Raw genomic sequence first — 25601 nt, 5'->3', positions numbered from 1 at the left:
TTTATTTAATTTCAACTCTTCACTGTTCAGTTATTTCTATACACTTTTCTAAGGTCTACATTTGTGTGACCACTTTTGATATAATTTTTGCTGCTGTAACACCAGAATATCCCCATTGTGGGACAATAAAGGGATTTTCTTTTCTATTCTATTCTATTCTATTCTATTCTATTCTATTCTATTCTATTCTATTCTATTCTAGAACAACCAAACAAATGTAAAATGTTTTCCAAAACAATTTAGTCATTAATAGCAGCCTAGAACTTTAACGGTTATTTTGATTTCACTTTACAATTTTTAATAGGGAGGAATGGTGAAAATACTGTTTTGTTTTTATACTTTCAAGGATAACGTTGTGGTGTGATTAATTTAAATATCTTAAGGAGCCCGCCAGTCTTGCTGAATATTGAGCGCCCGGTCTGCTGGACGCGCATTTGACCAATTGGGAGTGACAAGCGAGCTTTTAAGTATAGATTTATTCAGACTACACGAAGTAAAAGGCAAACTTTAACCGATCAGTCTCAAAATAAAAGGAAATAAAATAAAAATAACAAAAATTGCAAAAGTGGCAACATTTAAAGTAGGTTAATTTAAACCTTGCTGAGGGTGGGGTGGGAGGGTGAAGCCTCCGTTTACGGGTCCGATCCGGAAATGTCGGTTTCCATGGAAACCACGAGCTACAAACTTGACTGCTCTAAATTTTCTCCCCGAAAAAAAGAAATGGCCAAAGGGAACGACTACAGTAAGGACGGCATGGCACAACTGCAAGAAGAATTCAGAGAAGAAGTTGAGATAAGGTGAGTTTAACCCTTTAAAAGCTTAAATAAAATGTTAGGTTGAGGAAAAGGTGGAATCTACATCCTGATTCTGTTTGCAGAGAGATGCTCATAGACTCTGTTTCTGACCTGCGATATACTGTTGCTGAAATGCAAGAAAGGTTGCACAATGTTGATGGGGAAGGTAAGAATATTATACACAAAGCTTCAGAAATTATTGTGTAAACATTAAACTAGTTTGTGCCTTTTCCAGAAAGTCAAACTCCTGTCATATAGATTACACATATACTGAAATAATTATACATATTTACATTTTTTTCTGTATGGATGACGAATGCTTAAAATTCTGGGGTTTTACATGTTTAAAATATATTTTGGAGAAACATGGTGTTAACCACTTTTAGTTAATACAATTAAAACATGTGCAAACTATTAAGCCTCTAAAATGTATATGTTTTCTTAGTCTGGATTATAGGAGACACCGGAAAAGATCGGTTTGGCAGTTGTAAGGAAGATAGTTGTGCTCTGCAAAGGGAGCAATCCAGAGAAGGTCATTGCTACAGCTGTTTGTTCACATGCTGTATACTAGCATCTTCAGAGAAAGTTTGGTGGAAGGAAAACCTGCTTGGCAATGGTCAAACAAGAGTAAAGGCAGTTTTGAGAAGATTATCAAGCAAAGACTCACTAAAAATGTATGAATTCTGTCCAATGGCCACAAATGTTGAATTCCTTGTGACTCATTTTGCTCCTGAATCAGAGGCCAGCTGTTGATTTGTGGCCTCTTTTCAGATGAAGGTGAAATTTGCATTTTAGAAATCAATGTCCTAGAAGGCTGTTTTACAGTCAGTGATGATTTTAAGGTGATTTTCATGTGTCCACTGTAAATACAGGGCTGAATGTAAAAATTTATCTGATCTACTATGTTCTCACTGGATCTCCTGCTTTTGGCTCCAGCCAGCCGGCTTTGCTCCCTGCTATGTCTCTCTGGTGGGTTTCTCTGGTGTACCACTGTCCTCCTCAAGGCCAGCTGAAGCCTCTTGCCTGCATTCAGCTCTCTAATTGCGGCTGCTGGCAGAACCGTTGGGCTCACAGGTGTGGGCTCATGGGATCTAAGTGCCATAACCACTAAGGTTGGAACCCTCAAAGTTGGACCTTAGGTGCTTTCGTCTGCCCTTCTAGGGTGGATGAGACATTTTCTATGCCTGCCCTCCCTGTGTTTAAATCAGTCAACCTATTGATGTCGCCTCTATGTGTCTGACACAGTGCATCCCAGGCTGTGGCTTAATTTTTTTGCTTTCTGGGACCACCATTTTAAGGCAGCCACATGCTCCAATTTTCTTGTTTTTGAGGTGAAAAAAATAAATTGTTTTTCTTCATAGTATTTATAATCCATGAGAAGTCTGGTCGGAACAGCCTGCCCCTAAATAGCTTATCACCAAAGCTTAATTAAGAGTTTGCAACAGAGGGGGTCACAGAGAGCAGGGCAAGCATAGAGCAGGAAGAGAGCTACAATTAGAGGAGCAGACAGAAAGAAAAGACTCATAATGTCATTTAACAGTTATAATTGGCTTTCACCACCAAATGTAAGCAAAAAGCACAGCTTTTTTTTTACATTTTGGCATCCAATAACTGTTTTTATGAATTTCACTGTTATTGTTGCCATCTAACAGGAAACATTGGAGCTTAATGCTTTTTTTTTGTTGACAAGTTGTGTGGCTATAATAATTTCATTTTCAAGCTAGACTTTGCATCTGCCCACTGCTAAAGGTACTAAAAGTTAGTTCAGTGACAATGGTTCTAATTTACTGGATCAGAGAGCAAAACTGAACTTTATAGAGAATCTATGGGCTATTTGGAAGAAGAAGATAAGAGACACCATACCAAGCAACACAGAAGAGGTTCCAATTAAACCTTAGCAGTGCCAGTAATAAAACGTACGGTATTCAGAAACCTGACAATTCTGTTTTTTTTAATTCAAATTTTCTAAATGTCTTACTGGGGTTTTATGCATACAAATGGCATTTGACACCACAAGTTTAACTTTTTTTTTTCTTTTAGGATAGTCTAATTTTCTTAGACAATTAGTATATCTGTAAGCCAAAATAACCAAGATCCAAATATTTAAGGCCTAATATCTTTAAATCTATGTAATGAATCTATATGATATATAATTATAATTTTCTTAAAGAACATACTAAAATATTTCCCTTTTTTTCAAATCAATATTTCAATATACTTGTACAGTTGGGATGTGTTTGCTTATTCCTTAGATTGGCTTGTTTTTTTTTTTTGCTGTGTTTTTAGAAAACGAGTGGAAGACAAGGTTTGAGACACAGGTAGAGTTAAATGGACAGCTGGAGAAGCAGATTACACATGTTCAGCAGAGACTGGAGAGCATCAAAGGAAACCCTGTTGGTGAGCCATTGCTTTCTTTTAATACAATGAGCCTTCTTTTATTTCATGGTACTTTTAAATGAGATTTTAAACTTTATTATATTTCTCAAATTAAAAATTTCCTGTGACTTTGCAGGCAATTATATGGCCATTATTTAATATTTTTACATAAAACGTTTCTGAATTAGTGTTATGTAATATGAAGATTTTCCAAGACATTAAACTTTGATAAGTCATTATCAGTGAGCCACAATTATAGAAATTGCATAAAATAAAAACTTGAAATATTTCATTTTAAATTGTAGCTCAAAGGTTTCCCTGTTTGAAAAACAATGATAAAAAAAATGAGATGTAGCTCCTGTATTTAAGCTAGCTGCCTTCTTTATATATCCGTACATAAAACATTATGTTTCCATTGCCTCCTTTGTTCCTGAAAATGTTGTGCATTGATCTAATCAAAATGCTCCCTCTTGTCCTTTTTGTCTCAGATCGGTTGGCTTTCATCCGCTCATATGAAGGCATGACAGTTGTGAGTGATTTCATGCAAATTTCTTAAATATTTTTCAGGACATCTTGAATTTATTATTTCCAAAAGTATTTTTCCTATCTACTTTTACATGTTGATGAGCTTTATTGACTTTCCGTTTTTAATCTCAAGGATACATGCGACCATTTTCCAGCTAATAGCAGCTTTCATAATATATTGTGAAATGCACTATATTTATAATACGCAATAAGTTGAGATTATTTAGAGCATATTAATTCACTTGATATTTTCTGATGCATTAGAGCTCCCTGTTCATGAGGAAAATGCAAAGAACCACTTACACCAGCAGAGAGCACTAGAGGCACACAATAAGTGTAAACGTTTTGTTTACATTTATTGTGAAGCCAGCTACTCTCCATGCTCCGGATGATGCAGGCTGCATAAACCAGAGTTTAATCACTGCTCTCTAATCATGGGATTAACAGCCATGGGATAGTAATGCAGTCTAATTACAATACTTATACGCACACATACACACCAATACGTGTTACACTGAAGGGTTATACAATAAAGCTGAACCACCATTCAGCCTGTCAGCCTAAAGGCATATAAACAGATGCTCATTAGTGTGTCCAAGAGCTAACTGCAAACAGTGTGACAGAAGTATAGACTGAGCAGCTGAGCTGAATAGGGATTAGCGTTACAAATTGTTGATGGATTATTTATGAGCCTCATTCATTATCATACTTTTGATGTCAGCATTAACTATTAACACATTTAAAAAAAAAAAATCTTTCTTTAATATTATAGGGGAATTGCAATTAACCATTATTTTTAATTAGTCTTCACCAGATTGATTGACACATTTAAGTGTTATTTTAAATTTTTTTTACAGGAAATGCTCAGACAACATCTTATGGTCCTGACCGAGGAGAAATCTGAGCTCCAGAAACAGCTGAGGGACTGCTACCTTCAAATCGAGCAGGAGGGAAAGGTCTGGGTCCTAAACGTTTCTGTAGAAAAAGAACAGGGGAGGGATTGTGAGGAGATTTGTAAGGATCAGTGGGTTAAATCCCCCCAAGAAATTATTATTTTAAATACAAGAAATCTAATTAGGAACAAATTCAAATCATTTCTATTCTTTGTTTATGGATTTGCTAAGAAACCTATGAGGTATGAGGTAAATATCACTAATATCTTGCTCTTTACCACTGACACAAATCAAAGGTTGCACCCATGAGGTGACTGCATAGTTCTCTATTTCTTTCACTTCTCAGGCTTTCCATAAAACCAATGATGAAAGGCGAGCATACCTTACAGAAATATCTACGGTAAGCATTTGAAAAAGAAAAAAAAATCCCTTCAGGGTGATCTCTGCCAAGAACATATAGTGTCACCTGGTCAGAAGTTTAAATGCAGCCATCATGAGCACAGATTTCAAATGTAAGGTTTTTCATTATTAACCTAAATTTTTCTTCTTCTTCAAAAATTCGTGAACTCACTGAGCATAATTTCAATGTGAAAATAGGATCATTGTTCTATTGGAACATATAACTGTGTGCAAACTTGAACCATCATACCTAAACTGACATCTTCAGATGACCAGTGTCACTCTCCGAGCCAGTTTAAGTGTCATGGACTAAGAAGGTGATGACTAAGAGAAAAATTTATCCTTTTAAGCATGATTGAAACCAGTAAAAGATGTTTCCTGGTGAAGGGTTTGATGATCAGAGGGGATAAAAGTCAAACTGTTTGATCACAATGACAAACATGGTGGTGGCTAAGGTTTAGATTTGATACCAATGGTACTGGTGCGCAGGTGGGTGGGTTAATAAAAAAGACAACTACAGTACCTTCAAATTCTTCAATGTCACCATGAATGAATAGTTATGGTTGAATCTAGGACAAAGTGTGGTGTTCTAGCAGGAAAATGATCCCAAACATACATCATGGCTGACTTTAGAATGAATTAATTGGGTAAACATAAAAGTAGAAAAACCACTATCCTGTTTAAATTGTATGAACTTAAAAGCCTTCCAAGTGCTAGAATAATTACAGCTTTAAATGAGCTCTACCATTCCTGATTAGAATAGTATACCCAAAGTCATTTAAATTGCATGTTGGATTTTTCTAGTCTTGTACAATTAAAGAACAATTGAATAAAGACCAGTAGTTCATAATTAAATGGTATACACTCACCGGCCACTTTATTAGGTACCCCATGCTAGTAACGGGTTGGACCCCCTTTTGCCTTCAGAACTGCCTCAATTCATCATGGCATAGATTCAACAAGGTGCTGGAAGCATTCCTCAGGGAGTTTGGTCCATATTGACATGATGGCATCACACAGTTGCCGCAGATTTGTCGGCTGCACATCCAAGATGCGAATCTCCCGTTCCACCACATCCCAAAGATGCTCTATTGGATTGAGATCTGGTGACTGTGGAGGCCATTTGAGTACAGTGAACTTGTCATGTTCAAGAAACCAGTCTGAGATGATTCCAGCTTTATGACATGGCGCATTATCCTGCTGAAAGTAGCCATCAGAAGTTGGGTACATTGTGGTCATAAAGGGATGGACATGGTCAGCAACAATACTCAGTTAGGCTGTGGCGTTGCAACGATGCTCAATTGGTACCAAGGGGCCCAAAGAGTGCCAAGAAAATATTCCCCACACCATGACACCACCACCACCAGCCTGAACTGTTGATACAAGGCAGGATGGATCCATGCTTTCATGTTGTAGACGCCAAATTCTGACCCTACCATCCGAATGTCGCAGCAGAAATCGAGACTCATCAGACCAGGCAACGTTTTTCCAATCTTCTATTGTCCAATTTCGATGAGCTTGTGCAAATTGTAGCCTCAGTTTCCTGTTCTTAGCTGAAAGGAGTGGCACCCGGTGTGGTCTTCTGCTGCTGTAGCCCATCTGCCTCAAAGTTCGACGTACTGTGCGTTCAGAGATGCTCTTCTGCCCACCTTGGTTGTAACGGGTGGTTATTTGAGTCACTGTTGCCCTTCTATCAGCTCGAACCAGTCTGGCCATTCTCCTCTGACCTCTGGCATCAACAAGGCATTTCCGCCCACAGAACTGCCGCTCACTGGATGTTTTTTCTTTTTCGGACCATTTTCTGTAAACCCTAGAGATGGTTGTGCGTGAAAATCCCAGTAGATCAGCAGTTTCTGAAATACTCAGACCAGCCCTTCTGGCACCAACAATCATGCCACGTTCAAAGTCACTCAAATCACCTTTCTTCCCCATACTGATGCTCGGTTTGAACTGCAGGAGATTGTCTTGACCATGTCTACATGCCTAAATGCACTGAGTTGCCGCCATGTGATTGGCTGCTTAGAAATTAAGTGTTAACGAGCAGTTGGAGTTAGGTGTACCTAATAAAGTGGCCTGTGAGTATATTCATACATATGATGGATGAATGCAAGCTTCTGACTTGATCTACACAGGTTTTCTCCTTTCTTCTACAGGCCTAGTTATGATTCTACACTCCAGCTTCTCTTATGCATCCAAGTGCATCATAAGAAAAATAATATGCTGCCCTATGTTGTAGAAGTTGGAGAGCTGAAACTGAACTACATTCTTGACACTCCATAAACATATCATTAAAATTATGTGTTATTGCCTGCAGTAATACAAAAAAATAAAGAAAACTTTAATTTATATATATTAATTAAACTCTAATTACCCTGCAGCTTTCCTCTGTTCAAACGCTGCAAAGAAGACAGTACTCCAATCGACGACAGGTGGCACCAGAGATCAAACAGATCAGGTTTGTTACATCCAACAGATGATCAGTGTGTTAAGTTTTAACTTTATGTAACATGATAACAGTAGATTAATTCATGCAAATGTATAGTCACATATTACTGTTTCTTTTCTAGATCAATTATCAACTGATTTCAGTCAGTTAAAGTCTATATTTGCAGTCCTTCAATTTACATCACATTTTTGGAATTGAATAGAATTTGAATGATAGCAAACCTGATTTAGACAACAAATGGTAAAGATAAATAAGCAGATGTTTTTATTTTTATTTTTTGCTGTAAGTGTGAAAGAGGTATAATTCATGTTAGCAGATGTTCATTCATTTACTGCTGCTTGTCTCTGTATTTTTGTTTAAGGGCACAAAGAGAAAAACACATTCGTAGGAAGGTACAGGCTGCCTCTGACAACAGAACGGAGGAGGGATTGATTGAACGTGTAAATGGAGGAGGAGGGGGCTGTGATTCAACGATGGAGAGAGAAATGAAGAAGAAACATCTAAGAGAAAGCAAGTTACCAACCTTAAAACATCGGCTAAAAAAGGATCCTTAAATCAAAATCTTGGGAGGGGAGGAGCTTAAACCTGTACATGGCTGCAATTCCTTTTCTTTAGGGTTTATAATGTAATAAATTGTGACTCAACCTATTTACATTTTCCCATTTAGCAATATGGGCTGATAGAAAATGGTCACATAAGAAGACATCTGCATCCCTACCAATACCTATGCAAAAAAATGTTGATATCATGACATTAGAAGGAATTTAATCTTCTAGTGGAAAACTCAGTAACTTTGAGCATTACCTACTTACAGCGAGTAGTGAATGTTAACCAGTGTTCTGGAACTCTTTGCCTGAAAAGGTAATAAAAGCGTTAATCAAAATAGTATAATGTGTCATGACCACAGGTTTAAATGTATAGACTTTAAATACAGTTAAATTTACAAGATAGTATGAACCTTCACTCTGAATTCCCTTTAAATCTTTAAGTTGTATTTCTATCAAATGTTTATGTGTTTTATGTTTCATTACTTGATTCATTAAAATATAAAAATACTATACATGTTTAAAAGCATTACTAGTGCTTATTGTGATTCTTAAACTCTATACAATTTATATTAATTTCATTTTTGCATATAACATGGCTCCCTGGTCAATGGCAAGATTTAACTTTGTCAGAGAGTTAATTGATAGATTAAGGGAGTGGTTAATTAACCAGCCTTTTAAAATGCTTTGCACCTCATGTTAGATTAAATACTGAGATATTCTTGTTCTGTATAGATTTATGAACGCATTTCGAAATCTGATCTAATTGTATTTTTTCAGAAGCAAGCTGGCAGTGTTGTATTACAAGCTTGGAAAATGGTGAGGTAAACAGCTATGTCTCAGAGGCCTGCCAAGTTTGACATTTCTTTTGAAGCATTTTTTTAAGCACCACCTACAACATGAATTACGTAAGCAGCACAGCATCTACAGATTATTGTAGTTAAAACACAGAGCAAGCATTCAACTCCATCCTTCCCACTGACCATCTTTAAACATGTGGGTGTCTAGAAAAAAAAAAAATATCCATGAGGAGTAGTGGTCTGTAAAACTGCCAGAAGGATTTTTTTTTTTTTTTTTGCGGGGGAACATTTCAGTTCTTTTACTGAAATCAAAAAATGGTAAAGCAAGGGCCTAAAACAATTCATGATTATGATTTAGTTTTGAATCTTAATTTTTATTTAAGGTTTTATTTTGTTGTTTGTATTAGCGACTCAACATCAGATCCAAATATCTCCACTTTGCCCTATATATGAGCTGGTAAATTATGGATTCGTCAGATTTATGATTCTCTGATTTCTCCTGTTTGGATTTGGAGGATAGGATGTCGGTAGAAATCTGGCCATTGATCAGGCTGCCAACAGCAGTTGATGCCCTCACAAAAACTGTGAATGAGCAGGACTGGGAGCCGAGCCGTATGCTGGGTGCAATTGAACGCAGGCTGGCTGCGGTGGTTGAACTCAAAGGTGAGATATCTTGAATGTGCACACTGGTTACAAGCCGGAAAAGCCCAACAAATTTGGAATATTGGGTTTGCCACATGAGGCCAGGAAGAAAAGACTCAAGGTTGACGGAAACTTCCTGTGCATTCTGCTCTCAAAACAAGTGTTATTTTGGATTCGGCCTCCTCCCTTATCAAAATCTCCCCTGGATGTTTTGGCGGAAGGGCACAGAAGAATTGCTCACCCCCCCTCATGAATCTCACACATCATTGTTTCAGTTGCTCTAATTAAAGGGAACGTAGGTCACTTTTGGGGGAAAAAAAAGGTCTCTGTGGAGAAAAGTCCAAAGAGGGTTTGACTACAGTGGTTCACTGTAGACATGTTCTTCATTTTTCTCTCATCCACACATAAAACTATCCATAGGCCATAAATGCCCCAGTTTATACTAATCGCTCCCTTGAACAAAATCTCCAAATATCTTTAGCTCATTTATAAGGTGTCAGCATATGGGAGCAGATTTTTTTTATGTGCTTCATAGTCAGTACTTATTACCAGTGTGAAATTATATGGCCATTTGGCATTTACTAAGTGCCTTAACTGAAACACCAGAAGGTACTGCTTGTATTGCTGCAGGTCTTTAGTAGTCAGTTGAGGGTGTTTGACCACCCACCTCTTTGGGAATCTGATGGCAGCCCCTGATTATAGCTTCCTCTTTCTGTTGAGTTCAGAAGGTATTTCCGCTGCATCATTCCAGCTGCATCACTAAGAGTACCTATGGCCTATGTAAACATTCTTTGTGCAAAGCAACAATCTGTTTCCTGTGTTTTATGGTTTAGCCATATTCATAGGAAACAGTGCTTTTAACACTCCATGTAATTGACATGTTCCTTCTCAAGTAAACCTAATGCAGCTAAGAAAACTGTTGATTGGTGGAATCCTGTGTTAGGATACCGTAATGATTCGCAAATGGGCGCTCTCATGAATAACCCTATTGAAGAGTCTAAATGAGTTTAAGACTGGAGCTGTAAGAATTGGTAGGATTTAGTTTTCATTTTTGATGAGATAATTACAATATTTGTTTTACTGAACTATGCTCTTGTGTATTTTTTTTTTTTGTAAACACCTGAACAATGTAGAATTTGCTAAGAAACCAAACTTTCATTGAAGGTTGAATATTTTTAGGTGCAACAGTTATGTTTCTACAAGAGCATGGACAAATTTAACACTTTTTCTTCGTCTGGTTGCAATAAGGTTCAGTAATTTATGAAACATTTGAAATAAAGGATGCTGTTTTGTAATCAAATTTATTCTTGTAAATTTCTATCTTCCATCCATCCAGTTTCTGTCACACTTATCCTCGCTGGGGTCACAAGAGGTGTTGGTGCCTGGGGAGAGAGGCGGGCTACACCTTGGACAGGTCACCAGTACATTGCAGGGCAACACAGAGACAAACAGGACAAACAACCAATGACACACATCTAAGGAAAATTTAGAGAAGCCGATTAACCAAACAGTCATGTTTTTGGACAGTGGGAGGAACTGAAATATCCGGAGAGAACCCATGCATGCACAGGTAAAACATGCAAACTCCATGCAGAAAGACCCCAGGCCAGAAATTGAAACTGGAACCTTCTTGCTGCCATCTACTGCTCTACTGTGAAGCCCACTAAATTTCTAGCTTTGTCCATGTAATTATAAGATTATTTGTCCAATTATTGTTGCAGAAAAAAAAGACAGACCATTCAGTAGATTCTCACCTACTTATAGTGGATTTCTTAACTTTAGCCTTTTATCCCTTGGCTGTCATTGTGTGTGTGGATGTGTCTGTGATTTCTAAAGAAGAACTCAGATTCTCCCATTAATTTAAAGCAATTCTAGGTTCTAATGACTCAAGATATCTATAATTCAATTATCTATTCAACTGTTGACCTTCATTTCTGCAGCCTTCGTTTTAAGGCATTATCCCCCATATTGTGTGTGTCCTGCTTCCTCAGGATTAATTTAGACAGGAGCACCTTGTGATGCACACTGTGTCCCGAAAGTTTGTCCTTAAAACTAAAAAGCTGTATATGGGCCACTCTCATACAAATAGATCCCTGTGCATATTTGGAAAAGGGACTCAATCAAAGAAGTTTCTACAGGCCGTTCGGTTATATATAGTGTTTTAGTCTGAGAATGTAAGGCTAGATTTTCAATGTAAGACTGCAACGTTAAACTTATGACGCAGGAGTGTACGGTTCATCAGGACTTTCATCAGAATCAAGTGAATGGGCTAATCTCTAGAGGTCTTCATGTAGGTCAGTAGCTGCTATCTTTTCCCACTGAGTGAGAATGTTTCTGCTGTCATATGAAAAAAAAAGATTAAATATGTCCTTTTCAGTACATCTCTCAACTCTTGTGAATTCAATTCAGGTTATTCATATAGAGTCAATTCACAACACGTCATCTCAAGGCAACAATAAAACCAGATCATACAGTCAAATTGATTCAAAGTGTTTTACCTAAGAAAAAAACAGTTGATTACATTGACTCTCTCTCAGCGATTATCTGCAGTCCCTCACACCAAACATGGTTGTAGCGACAGTGGAGAGGAAAAACTCCCTTTTAACAAGAAGAAACCTCCATCAGAACCTGTGAGCGGCCATGTGATGAGGCCGACTGGGCTTCAAGGAGACAGAAGCAGACATAGAAAAAAGAAGCAGAGATACAAAAGTCAACTGAACATTAACATTAGCTTTCAAGAGATAATGTGCTAACCATTTATATATAAAATATGTAATGTCGAGTTGAAATAATTTTAAAAAGTTAATATTTGTATTTTCATGGCCACAAATTAAACAGATAAACTATAAGAATACATTTTGTGGCAGTTGAATAATAGCTCTTAGGTTTATATCAATGTCGAGTATGTTGATTTACATAAGCTTTGTTCAATGAAAACTGAATCCTACAGTAACAATAACCTTGTTTGTTGTCTGCAAGCTAAATATTTAGTTTAGATTTATTACTGAAACAGTTGAAATATTCTGATTCGTCTAGTCTATCAAAGAATTTTAAGGCTGGTGCATTTGTGTTACTTAAAAGTCATATATAAACAATACAAATGTATTAACTAGTACAACCTTGTGGCCAAGAAAGAGCAGAAAAGAAGTTTGTAGCTTTAACATGTTTAGCAAGCAGCCTAAAAGTAAATACACAGTTCAGTTTTAATAACTAGAACTTTTTCTGATGAAAGTCTGATCAAAAAAATCAATAAATCACTTCAAAAACCTGGCTGACATCTCTAAGTAGGCCTAAATACTTTAAGATCACGACAGAAACATATTCTATTGGAATCTGAAAATAAGGAAAGAAAAGAAGAAAAATAAAGTCACTGATCAGATGGTGGTAAAAGGAAATTCTAAAGCTTTCTGATTTTAGCAGCCAACAGCCAGAAACATGATTCACAAATGGAGAAAAAACGGAGAGCAGTAGTGGTTGACCTTTATAGAGTGTCATCCAGGAGGTCACAAATAAACTTTCCAGCAAAACAGAGACAGCCAATTGACATTTGAAGAGCAAAACCACTGTTGATCAAAAACAACCATGTATTTAAAGTACATTTATCAAAAATATATCTTAAATTATCCTGAAGACAAGTAAAAAAAAAAACATTATTACTGAGGTTCAAAACTCTGGAGGATTTTCTCCAAGCACAAAATCCCGGTACATTTCAAACCAAACAAGACCCTTAGACAGCAGCTAGTGCATCCTAAGGATAAAATCCCCAAACCTAAGATGAGCAGAGTTTTGTATGAAGTGCAATGCAGTGAGGAATGCTTTGATCTTTATATTAGAGAAACCAAACAACCTCTCCACAGACGCAATGCTCAACACAGGCGGGCTAGCTCCTCCAGACAAGACTGCTGTCTACCTACACCTTAAGGACAAAGTACCATTGTTTAAGTCCAGAATGCTCACATTTTGGATAAAGCAGATATGTGGTTTGAAATGGGTGTGACGGAAGCCATTTGCGTTAAGAGAGAAAAAACCTTAAACCTTAAACAGAGGGGGTGGACTCAGGTTTCAGCTCTGGAAAACCTATAACGCAGCGATAGAGTAGAATCCTTCCCGCTATCATCTCAAACCTCATCGCCATGCAGTCAAAACATCGCTCCTGTAAGCCAGGCCAACAACGACCCTAACGACTCCCCATTAGAGAGGCATCGGTCAGTAGCAGGTTAATTTGCAGGCCAACAAAAACCTCCAGAACTCCTCATTACAAATGGGTGGACCTGTTTTCGGTCCAATTTGCACGTTTTCTAAGGTATAACAAGTCTTTTGTTGGGTTACTCTATAAAGCCTGGAACTTAAACACTACTCCAGACATTTTGAATTGAAAAAGCTCCCTGGATGGGAAGTGAAACGTCTTCAAACTTGGAAAACAAAGACCTGTGGTTTGTTTTTCACTTTTTTTATTTTTTTATTACTGAGGCTCAGACTGAAGCATGGCGCATGATGAAGATTCAATATGTGATATCACAAGCTTACAGAAGTAAGAGGAAAAACATAACACAGAAAATGGACAAATAAAAACTAAACAATACAGCATAAAATAAACAAAACCAGGAACCTGGAAACGAATTAGATGTAATGGGCTGCGTGGAAATCAGGTGAGCGCAATCATCATACTGTAGCACAGTAGAGAAGAAACTAGGCAGAGAAAAGTAATGAAAAAGACCATTTTAGGGTGACACAAATCATTCATAGCAGTTGTTATATTGGGTCATCAATCCTTTCCCATAGCTTAGGTTAACTTTGACAGCTTTTTTTAATTTTGTAAAGCTCTGTTAAAAACAGCTTAATTGTATGTCTTCAGGTTGTTTTTATCTAATATTATGAGTAATGGACTTGACATTTTACCTAACCAAAGTGATTCCAAATAGTTCTAACGATGCATTCATTTTATAACCAGTATATATATTTCTATGGGATATTAAATGATAGGACTTCCCCTAAGTGTCTTTGAGGCTTTTGAGGGTGCGTAACCGACCAGGGGTGGAGCTAGATGGGGCGCCAGAGATGGCCATGGCCACCCTTAGCCAATCATTGGCCACCCCTGCGGCTACCATTATATTCGCCCTCTAAGACAGACGGAGGCAGCAGTAATACTATCAAGAGGAATGTTTAAACTTACTCTTATATTAATAGTTACTTGACAACTAAAACACTGTGGTTAATTATGCACACCAAAATACTAACATTAAAAGTGATATATACAAAATGCATGCTCTTTTAAGACCCTAGTTTTGTGTTATATGGGGTAAAGAGAAAATTATATCTCTGCAAGCAATCAAGGAGTTTTCAGTGAAATCACAGATAAATAACCACTTTAATAATAAATTAAAAATCCATTTAATGTAGATATTAGTACATGTAATATTAATGTTATGCAGAACAATTTTTGATAAAAGTAGGTAAATAATGACAATGGAAAAGATGTTTGCCCCAGACATTTTGTCCACTACAGCTTTTATTTAGACAGCATGGATGTTTAATTATATGCATCTATTTGTAATCAAAAGGAAAGTATAGTTTGTCTTAATTTAGAAAATATGGATGTTGTGCTCGTTCCTGTTGGAACAGTGTAGATGGACCCTGAGGTTCTGGTGCCTATCCGCTTTCGGCCACCCCTCAGTTTACATTGGTTTTTGACTGGCCACCCCCCTTTATAGGGCAAGTTACCATTTTTGATCACTTGCATACCCCTTACAAATGGAGTGCCATTTCTTTTACTCTCAGAGTGTTTTTCATGAATTTCTTATTGAAGCACTTTTGTTATTTTTCTTAATATATACGGGCAATTTGGCGTTTCTTGTTATTACATTGACATTCATTTATGCCATCAAAATGTACATCTTTTTTGAATGTTACAAAGGTAATAAGGTCTTGTCCTGGATTCCAATAACACACTACTAAAATGATCTATAAATTTGTGAAAATGTCTTAAAGTAAGTGTATTTACCCTTAATTTGAGTAGGTAAATAAGAACATCTTCGAGTTGAAGGAGCGTTTTTATCCTTAAAATCAGATTATTTGATATTATGCACTTGAAATAGGAGACTACATTTCTCCCCCTTATTTTAAATGTAAATTTTCTTATTCCATTTGCAAAGTATCTCACTTACCTGCTCAGTTCAAGAAAAAATGCACTTATTAATGAACTTATTTTAAGAAAACCTACATTTCAGTTTTTTTGCAGTGAACTCTTTGCTTGAAATTTAGATGTTTAAAGTCTTTCACTGAATGCCCTATAAAAGGTTATAATTTCCTGGCTACGCCTCTGCAACCGACAGCATCCCCTGCACGAGAGTGAAGCGTGGGCTCGCATCGAAATGAGGGGGTGGTCGAATGGGAATCACGACTAGTGACGTGGAGATGTGGGAGCTGGGAAGAGAGAAAGAGAGAGAGAGAGAGAAAGAGGGGGTTGCTGAAAGAAGGAGGGTAAGCAGCTGCTACCCAGTCCATTTTCAATTCAGTCACATTCACGCGTTTTTGTGTCTGGTGACAGACTACATCAACTGGAAAACAAAGGGACACCATCCAAGCTGCGAGCAGTCCAACAAACTCAAGTCATTTTCTTCGCATCTGTCTGGAAGAAGTGCATCAAGTCAGGCTGGAGGTCACCGTGACAGAAGCTTTGATCGCTCGCGTGGGTAAGTCTGTCAGTGCGCAAAAAGTGCTTGATTATTTAACCTATAAGTGAAAAATGATCATATCGTATGGATGTGTTGTAAACATGAAGCCATGTGGAGATCTGAATAAATGCGTAATGGGATTTAGATGAATGAATCATGGCTGATGTTTGCGCAGCTTCTGACTATTTATTAATATTAATAAGTTGATCAATTGGTGATTGTCGCTCTTCAGCCACCCCAGACGCACTGAGATGGACGTCATGAAGCACCCTGTCCACTTCGGCTTAACAGCACTTAATCTGTCATTAGGGGGTTATTTTGAGACAGCGCACCGACATTGGCTGGCTGAACCTTCAGCTCACCTGATTTTATTTTACTACCTTTGTTTGTCTGGTTTATCTCATCGCTTCAACTACAAATAAAGTTTTCCATCGCAGCCCTTCTTCTCTCTTTGTTTCCCAAAGACAGTACAGCCGTACTCGTCAGTCTCAGCAGCGAAATGGAGATGGAGCATTTCGATGAGAGGGACAAAGGTCAGAGGCTCGGTCGCTCCAGCGCCAAAATGAACGGAGTGCCGAGCCCCACGCACAGCGCCCACTGCAGCCTGTATCGGACCCGGACCCTGAAGACTCTGAGCGCAGAGAAAAGAGCCATGAAGGTCCGCTTCTACCGCAACGGAGACCGCTACTTTAATGGGATAGTGTATGCGATCTCCTCGGACAGGTTCCGGACCTTTGACGCACTGCTGGCCGAACTGACGCGCTCTTTGTCTGACAATGTCAACTTGCCCCAGGGGGTCCGAACCATCTACACTCTGGATGGAAGAAAGATCACCAGTATTGATCAGCTGGTTGAAGGTAAGTTTATTTGATCGCAATCATGGGCGGTTCTAGACAGGGGGCCTTTGCCCCTTTTCTACAAAAATTTAAATAAAATATATATTTTTTTTAAATAAGATAATTGTTGTTTTTTCCCCTTAATTTGAGTAGGTAAGTTTGAGAATTTATAGATATAATTTACATAAAAAAACATTATCTTATCTTTTTTTTTCTTATCTGATTATTTGACAGCAAAAATTCAAATTATTGTAACAAATAGACATAATTACCTTCTCAAATTAAGTGGAAAATACACTTATTTTAAGTAATGTTTACTTTATTAGATATGCTATTGTAGTGTAATACTAAATCCATTTGTTAACATGATATATGCTGCCATTATTTTGGAATTGCAGTTGGCTTTAAGCTGTAATAGTACCAAGATAGCATGACATTTCTTTATTTGTTTTATCCAGAGTCTGAAACCTTGGCTTTCTGGCTCACTTAATATACTAAATTATGGGCTATAGCCCTGTTTGTTTGTTTTTCTGTGTGTTTTTTTTATTCGTTTGTCCTGTTCCTTCATGAAAAAAAACCTTGGCCCAAACCTTGACCCCCATTATAAACCCTAATCAAGAACCATCACTGATCACACCTTAAAAGAAAACCAGAGGTTAATATAGGCCATCCTGTGCTTTTGGGGTACAGCTTTGTTCATTTAGAGAAACATAGCATTTAGCCCCAGCAACAAAAAAGGATATACTTGTGCAACAGCCCCAACAGCACAACCCTGCTTAATTTTTTGGCTGTTGTGTGTTTTTGTGATGATCTATTCAGTCAGTGGATTAATAAGCATGATTAGATTTTGGAGAATATGGGCCCCTGGGGTACATTCAGTTTTGGTGCACTAAAATTGTCCCTAATGAAAATGGCATTTGATAGTTATAACTTCAACTTTAATATTTTTATATCGTGTCCAAGTATAAATAGAGAAACACAAAATTTCTTTCCAGAAATGGTTTCCCATGTTTATAAAACAGTTGCCCAAATATTACGCTATAACTATCCATGGGTTGATGTAGGTATTGTTGGAATAGCAGAAAACTGGGGAATGTTTGTTTTTCAAATCAGTCTTTACACATATCAATATTTTCTAATAAATAGTGAGTATTTGTTTTTCCAATGCATGCTTGCAATCAGTTATGGTACATTATTCAAGATGTCCTGATTTATATTGTCAAATATGAATTGTTGATCCCTTTTTCTGACTTATTTTGCGCAGAAATTTCAGTAAAGTATTTCTGTTAAGATCTAGTTAGACAGAGGAACCAAAATATTTCTTGCACATTGTTGAATCCAAAGCAATGGAGGGAACTTAAATGTTGCGCAATTCATTATAAACTTGACTACAAAAAAAAAAAAAAAATACAAAAAACAAATCCAACAACTTTTTGAGCTAACAAATGTGCATCCCCTGCTATCTTGGTGACCCAAATTCATCACTATGTTCACTTATACCTTAGTTTGGCTTTGCAGCTATTTGGAAGCAAGTTTGATTAAAATGATTGCACAAAATAATCTCAAATGTGTCTGATCCTCTTTCTTAAGGAGTAAACTCTCCCTGTCCTTTAAACCTCTGTGTTATGTGATCTTGCTTAGCTCCCTTTGCCAATAAACTTGAGCCGAGGCTAAAGTAACACAGGCCAATTTTTTGAGATGTCCCTGACATGAGCTTCGGTGAGATTCTCACAGCATAACAATGCAGAGTGGAAATAAGATTTTTTTTCATAGTATCAGCAATATCACTCAAAATGAATATATAAATCATAATCTGGGTGTTTTTTTATTGATCTTGTTGATTATTTTAATGCATAGACTAAGATCCTCAATGGTTGAATTTCCATGTTTTATACATTAAATTGAACGGTTGCCTGGTATCATAAAAAGTGAGTTAGAAGAGCAATGAATTGTTAAATTTAAACTTGTTTTTCATCTTTGATGGTTTTTCCAATTGCTTGTCTCTTTAACAGGTGAAAGCTATGTCTGCAGCTCAATTGAAGCTTACAAAAAGCTGGATTACACAAAAAATGTAAACCCCAACTGGTCAGTGAATGTCAAAGCCTCACCCTCTTCATCTCGTGGGCCTCTGTCCCTGGGCTCTGCCAAAGCCGGTGCACCAGAGGGTCGAGAAGGCAAGGACTTCATCCGGCCAAAGCTGGTGACAGTGGTTCGGAGCGGAGTTAAGCCCCGCAAAGCTGTGAGGATCTTGCTGAATAAGAAAACGGCTCACTCCTACGAGCAGGTTCTAACTGATATCACTGATGCCATCAAGCTCGACTCAGGAGTGGTGAAGAAGATCTACACGTTGGAGGGCAAACTGGTAAGAAAATGAAGGCATTATTCTGGATTTTCTTATTTCCATTTCAAGACCTTCAACATAAAATATATCTGACTTACTAATGTCTCTTTTAAAGTGTAAAAGCAGTGAGACTAGTTGATTTTTTTAGTGGGTCACCAAAGTCCACTTTTATTTTTATCAAGTCCTGCAAGGAATGCATTTTTTTTTCTCATCAGTGTAGAGGGTTTGGTCCAGTTTAGGGATGAAGAAGTTAATCGGATTGATGGTGATAATCGACTATTAAAATAATTGTCAACCAATTTAGTAATCGATTAATCGTTAACTGCAGTATAGAGACTCTAAAACATGCCTTTAGCTATCAGAGCAACCCACTTATTGCAGTAAATATAACAGCATTGTAAAAAGCAAGGATGTTGCATTTAACAAAACAAACTATTTTTGTCTGTCAATATGCTCTGCCCCAAACTCCTCAAGTTAAAAAGTTGTAGTTTCACTGGGTGTAAATCTGTAAAAAATCTTCTTTAAGGAACCTTTTGCCTCAGATTATTAATCGATTAATTAAAAAGATAATTGATAGATTAATCGATTACCAAAATAATTGCTATTTGCTGCCCTAGTCTGATTTATAACCAAGAATTAATAGAGAAGCATTTGTAGATGAGTAGCATAAAGTTGATGAATAGTGTGCTGGGATGGAGGGGAGCAACGCTCTCTTTATGTGTAGAAAGATTTAAAAAAAAATCTGCTTAGAGACGATGGTTAGGAGTTCAGAGAACTTGAATATTAAATAACTTCATGATGGAATATTTATATTTAAGTGGGATAAGGAACGTTTTGGGTCTATAGACATTGCATTTTGTTGTTGTCGGCTGGCTGATGGGCTTATGATGCGTTATGTGTAGAGCTTTAGCTGTATATAAATATTTTTTGTAAAAACCTTTATCAAAAAATCATATATTTATATTTACACACTTGGGCATAATTATTGGTACTGCTTGTTTAATAAAAAATATAATGTCACAAAAATAGTCACAAAAATAACTTAAATCTGACTAAATTCACATTTATAAAAAAATCCTATTAAAAAGAACAAATAAAGTCAGACATTGCTTTTTAATCATGCTTCAATAGAAAAGTTTAAATCAAGGCCTGTCCACTACTTAGCATCACATGTGTCTACAATCTGGTAATCAGTCAGTGGGCCTATATATGGGGCTAAAGGTAGTCACTGTGCTCTTTGATGACATGGTGTGTACCACACTCAACATGAAGCAAAGAAAGCAAAGAAAAAAGTTGACTCAGGAGATTAGAAGGAAAATTATCAACAAACATTTTGAAAGTAAAGACCATCTCCAAGTAGCTTGATGCTCCTGTGAGCTGTACATATTATTTAGACATTTAAGATCCATGGGACTGTAGCCAACCTCCCTGGTCCTTTCCAAATGCATTTGCACAAATTCATTTGGGAATGGACTAAGCATGCATCCCATGGAGTTTCAGTGTTAATGGTAAGAGCAGAGGATGTGGTTGAACACATCCATACTTCTTGTTGTTTTTTTAAGGAAATGATATGAAAGATGAATCAGCAGATGGAGTATTAAGGTGTTACAGCTTCTGGATCTTTCGATGAATTAAAAGCTTAGTTGAATGCCAAAAGGCCATAAAAAGTAATGCCTCAAATGATATTTTTATACATTCTCTATTTTGATGTTGTATTAAGATTTTAATGACATTGTTAAACTTTCACTGGAGCCGAAAATTAAAATAAGCTGCACTTTTTAGGCGTCTTTTTCTTTCTCGATAAGGGGCAATGCTGTCGCATGTACAAAAAGATTTTAAAAAACATCCTCTGACTTTTGCTTAGAGAGACTTAGACTTAGACAACTTTTATTGTCATTTTGTATATACATAGTGTATACAAAATGACACAGAGTATATACAAAATGAAATTTAATTTTGTACAGCTTTCAGACATGTCAGCAGCATAAATGAGCAGTAGCTTAGCAATGAAAAGAACATTTAAGTGCAGCAGTGATCAAATGTAAACAATGTGGGGAAAAAAACATGGTGCAAAATGCAACGATATGGAAGTTCAAAGCATTTCAAAACATATATATGGTGCAAATATGCAGTATTTTGGTTTTGTTATCAGTGTGATGCAGAGTCTGTGACTTGATTTAGAGTTTTTTTTTCAGCAAGAGGATAGTTGAGAGTTCAGTTAAACGTTTACTGTAATACGTTTGCTTTCATTTTATTTTCCCATCCTTCGATTTTATGCATATTTGAGTCCCATTTACCAGTGTAAAGTAAAAGATTGATGCAGAGGTCAAGAGGAGGTAAGGTTAAATGAAATCCATGTATGGAGTCTCACCTGCAGTGTGTGGCTAGAGTATTATCTCTAAACACAAAAATAAATCTGTTTAAAGAAAGACCATCCACTCAATCAATCCATACATATTTCCCCTACTGCATAGCTAAAATAAAAGCTAGCTTCTACACTGCAGTTTGTGTTTGTTCAAACACATTTTGATGTTTGCTTGTATTTGGGAGTGAAGGAATAGATTTCTTCCAATCTGTTGGCATGGTAGCCCTGTTAGCATTCATGCTGCCTGTCTCATCCATATCGGGTTTTATTTTTCTCTGATCTTCTCTCTGATCCCTTTTTCTCTTTCTTGCACTGTATTTGAGTGATGCTGCATCTCTGAATGTAGTGACACTGGGCTGCTCTTCTCCTGACAGCCACATTATTATAATTTTTAAACAGGTTGCATTGGAGATCAAGCACATCCTAATACTTTGTGTTGCTTGGCAGTTAATCATGCTCTAAATAACCAATTAGGGGGTCTGCTCTCAAAAAATGTCTTTGCTCTAGGATCTTTTTATGCTCAGTCTTATGCTCATTCTAGTCATCTGTTCAACCTATTTTCTGATCTATCTTTTCATCTATATCTGTTTCACTGTTAACCCAGCAGGATCCTGACTCCAATTAGATTCCAGTGCCAGCTGAAGAAATCCCAGGATCAGGTTTTCCAACAGAAACCTTCTGTTGGGGATTAAATTCACCACTTTTACATAATACCCACTAACGAGCAGTTTTCTTAGACATTGCTCAATAAATACTGCTTTTGCTCAGTTTGTCCCTCTGTAATTGGAAATGAGGCTGTTGGGGCAGGCTATTTTTAGACACTGTATTGATCCAGCATGTAGGCATGGTAACACTGTTGAATTGATGGGGCTGGGCTGAGTGGAGAACCAACTCCTTATTTTTGTCTTCCACTCTATGTTTGGCTTCAGCTTATGTTCAATGCTGTTTAGAAAAACCGATTAGGAGAAACAAAAAAAAAAAAAACATGGGTTATGAACTGGTGAAGTGCTATTTCAGAAAAGAGTGTTGCTTGTTTTCCTGTAGATTTGTCAAATTTATGTGACAGGATAACTTCAATTCAATTAAAAAATACTTTATTAATCCCAAAGGGAAATTAAATGTTGTTGTAATTCATGAGCAGTTTTTCTATGACGTGTCGTTGGTGTCGATATCTGCAGGTGGAAAGGATCTTCTGTAGCAGTCTGCCTTGCATATCTGTTAATGTTGCTTTGAAAGTTAAATGAAGTCATCTTCTTCTGTTGTGCAACTACTAGCATGTAAATAACAATATTTTTCTCTGTGTGGTCTTCTTCAATGAGCTGAACCACGTCAGTCAGTGAGCCTGTAGGAAAAGTAGGTTTCTGGGTCTGGCTGCCAGTAATGTTGAGTCCCAGCAGAGCTACAAAGGAGCTTGAGCCTCTTGCTTTCATTAACCCTGTAATGAGGCCAGAAACAGAGGGTGTCAGGTTTGCATGCACTCTTCTTTATTAAAGGAATGATCAGATGTTGTTTCAGTAGTGGTTGATTCTTTGGATATATCTATATTTGATTAAAGTTGTGCTTGATGTTCTCTATTATTATTCAATATAAAGCCATTCTGACATTGTATATGTTATGCTTTGCTGTCTGGATGATTGCAAAGAGAGTGGTAAGGCTTCACATTTAAGAAAATGGCACCAAAGTCATTTATGGAATGATCCTATTCCCTAGTATCCCTAAATCCCTAGTATTAAAACTGCTACATTTACTGTAAGTTTAATGAAGTAAATTTTTTTGAAGTGAAATTTTTGTTTTGCTCCAGCATTTTGTTTGAAAATATATATGGTACCTTACAAAAGTATTCACAGCCCTTGAACCTTTACGATAGTTTCACCCTGGAACCACAGCCCCACTTATATTAATGCACCTAAATACAATTCAGTGCAACCAAATGCTTCCAAATTTCGCCTGATTAAAAAAATAGATTGCAGTAGTGAGTGAACATGATCATGGAGACCAAGGAACAATCCTTAGAGTTCAACAATAACGTTGTGGAAATGTTTTATAGAAAGTTTAGGTGATAAAATTTTTCCCAAGCTTTGAACATCTCTCAGAAGAAGATTCAATCAATCCAAAAGTCATGAGACCATCTCAGAACTTACAAAAACCTATTAATAGAGCATCATCCACTTAAACCGATATGCCAGCCAAGGCGAGTCTTATTCATTAGTAGGGTCATGGTAACTCTCAAGGAGCTGCAGAGACTCATAGATCTGGTGGGAACTTTTCTTGCACACTAGAAATTCTGCCTTTAAGAAAGATAGACAACAAGAATATAGAATATATATTTATATATAGAATGCCATTAAAGACTAGACAGCTTCAAAAGCCACAAAAAGGAGACACAGCAAACATGTGGAAGAGCCTGTTTTCAGCCGAGGCTCAAACAGATAATTTTGGCTGAGATGCAATATTCTGCAAACATTACACTTCACACATGGTATTGTCATGTTTTGGAGATGCTTTCCAGGGAAGTCTTTTTCACTTTCTTTTGTTTATGCAAAACCTTTTATTTTCCTGCCCCCTTTTTTATTTTGTAGCTATTATGAGAATTCTATCTAGTTGCTAAGGAACTGCTTTACATACCGTTGATTTATCACATTAGTACACATGTCAGATGTAGCCTGCACAGACTAATGATGACGATAGACAACCTATAATTGGCTTAGGAACCGGATGTGGCCGGCGTATTACTACTTCTTAGGTCTGTTTACACACACAGGCGCCATGGCTGCTCCTGCTTCAAACTTTGTCAAATAACTATGAGATTCACCTTTCACCGCTTATTTAAGTTAATATGGTAAACATTTGAGTTCTTATGACTGAAAGTATTCACTCCACTTACCAGGAAACAGTCGTGGTGTAAAGAAAGATTTTTTTAATGATGCAAATAATATATTACAGCTGTAACAGAATTTTTTTTTTCCTAATAGCATCTTAAATTCATAGTGTCTAAATATCTTTTTGCAATTTCAGCATAATTACTGCTCTAAGTAGGTTGTTCTTTCGGCTTACGGCAGGTGTTGGAGTCTGTGTGCTCCAGTTATCGATTAATTGATTACTAAATTAGTTAATAATTATTTTAATGATTAAGTAATCATGATTAATCCAATTAATTGTTTTAATCCTATTCAAGTTTGTATGTATTTGTTTGAGTGATAATTGGATGTTTGCCAATATCACAAATCAAACAGTAGTCTTGCCTCATCTGTTATTATCAAGTCTGCAGTTATAAGATGCCGTATCATAGGCTTATCTAACACTGTCATTAATATTTATATATATAAATAAAAGTATCACCGGCATTAAACAAATAAATTATTAACAGCATTCTTCTTAATTATAAAAAAAAGATAGATCCCCTCTTCACATTCTGACATGGTAAAGCTGGTCTACCCTGATGATGACTATGTGAGTGGAAATATTGATTTTCCTCTGACTGAAATGTTAATCGTTTAATCAATATATTGATATGGATCAATGTATTTATTGTTACAACCTTAGGGAATGATCTTGTTTTTTTTCTTCCTTTCCATTTCCCCTCCCCTGCACCTTAAATGACCCAGTTTTATTGCAGGTGATATGTGGGAAAAGAATGAACAAGAGCCACTTGTTCACAATCTGCAGTGCAGCTCTCACTTCTTAAACTGCATTGCTGGCTCAGTTCTCTATCTTGCTGGCAAGACCATGCAGCCTTTTTTTCCCCCTTCACCTTCTTTTTTTGCACTTATTTTTTTTTTTCATATTATATTAACACAGAGTTTTACTTTGTCATGTGCATCAGCTGTCAATACATCTTCTTGATTTATCCTGGTCTGCCCAGCAATGTCCAGTATTCAATTTTAGGCTGTGACTTTATTTAATTAAAACACACTGGACAAAAGTATATATAAAAGTATATAGAAATATATATATATATATATATA

General features: G+C 36.8%; 2 protein-coding genes across 2 annotated transcripts in view; both read left to right on the top strand.

The window, feature by feature from the left end:
- The first annotated feature begins 696 nt into the window (after positions 1–696).
- Positions 697–8402, top strand: ccdc169 (coiled-coil domain containing 169). Its single transcript, XM_015380078.1, has 8 exons — positions 697–797; positions 878–960; positions 3081–3191; positions 3659–3699; positions 4553–4651; positions 4935–4988; positions 7366–7442; positions 7804–8402. Exons 1-8 carry the CDS (start codon positions 721–723, stop codon positions 7985–7987), a joined length of 726 nt encoding a protein of 241 aa, XP_015235564.1. The 5' UTR covers positions 697–720; the 3' UTR covers positions 7988–8402.
- Positions 8403–15866: 7464 nt separating this feature from the next.
- The window catches only part of LOC107088105 (neuronal migration protein doublecortin-like), a 13924-nt gene continuing 4189 nt past the window's right edge, over positions 15867–25601 (top strand). The window contains exons 1-3 of the mRNA XM_015380051.1: positions 15867–16112; positions 16559–16951; positions 18943–19292. Coding sequence (XP_015235537.1) covers positions 16594–16951; positions 18943–19292 — 708 coding nt within the window. The 5' untranslated portion in view covers positions 15867–16112; positions 16559–16593. The remainder of the gene's footprint in view (positions 16113–16558; positions 16952–18942; positions 19293–25601) is intronic.

This window comes from Cyprinodon variegatus, unplaced genomic scaffold (genome assembly GCF_000732505.1).
Source record: "Cyprinodon variegatus isolate N-32 unplaced genomic scaffold, C_variegatus-1.0 Scaffold207, whole genome shotgun sequence".
Taxonomy (NCBI): domain Eukaryota; kingdom Metazoa; phylum Chordata; class Actinopteri; order Cyprinodontiformes; family Cyprinodontidae; genus Cyprinodon; species Cyprinodon variegatus.
This window is presented reverse-complemented; position numbering and strand designations above follow the sequence as displayed.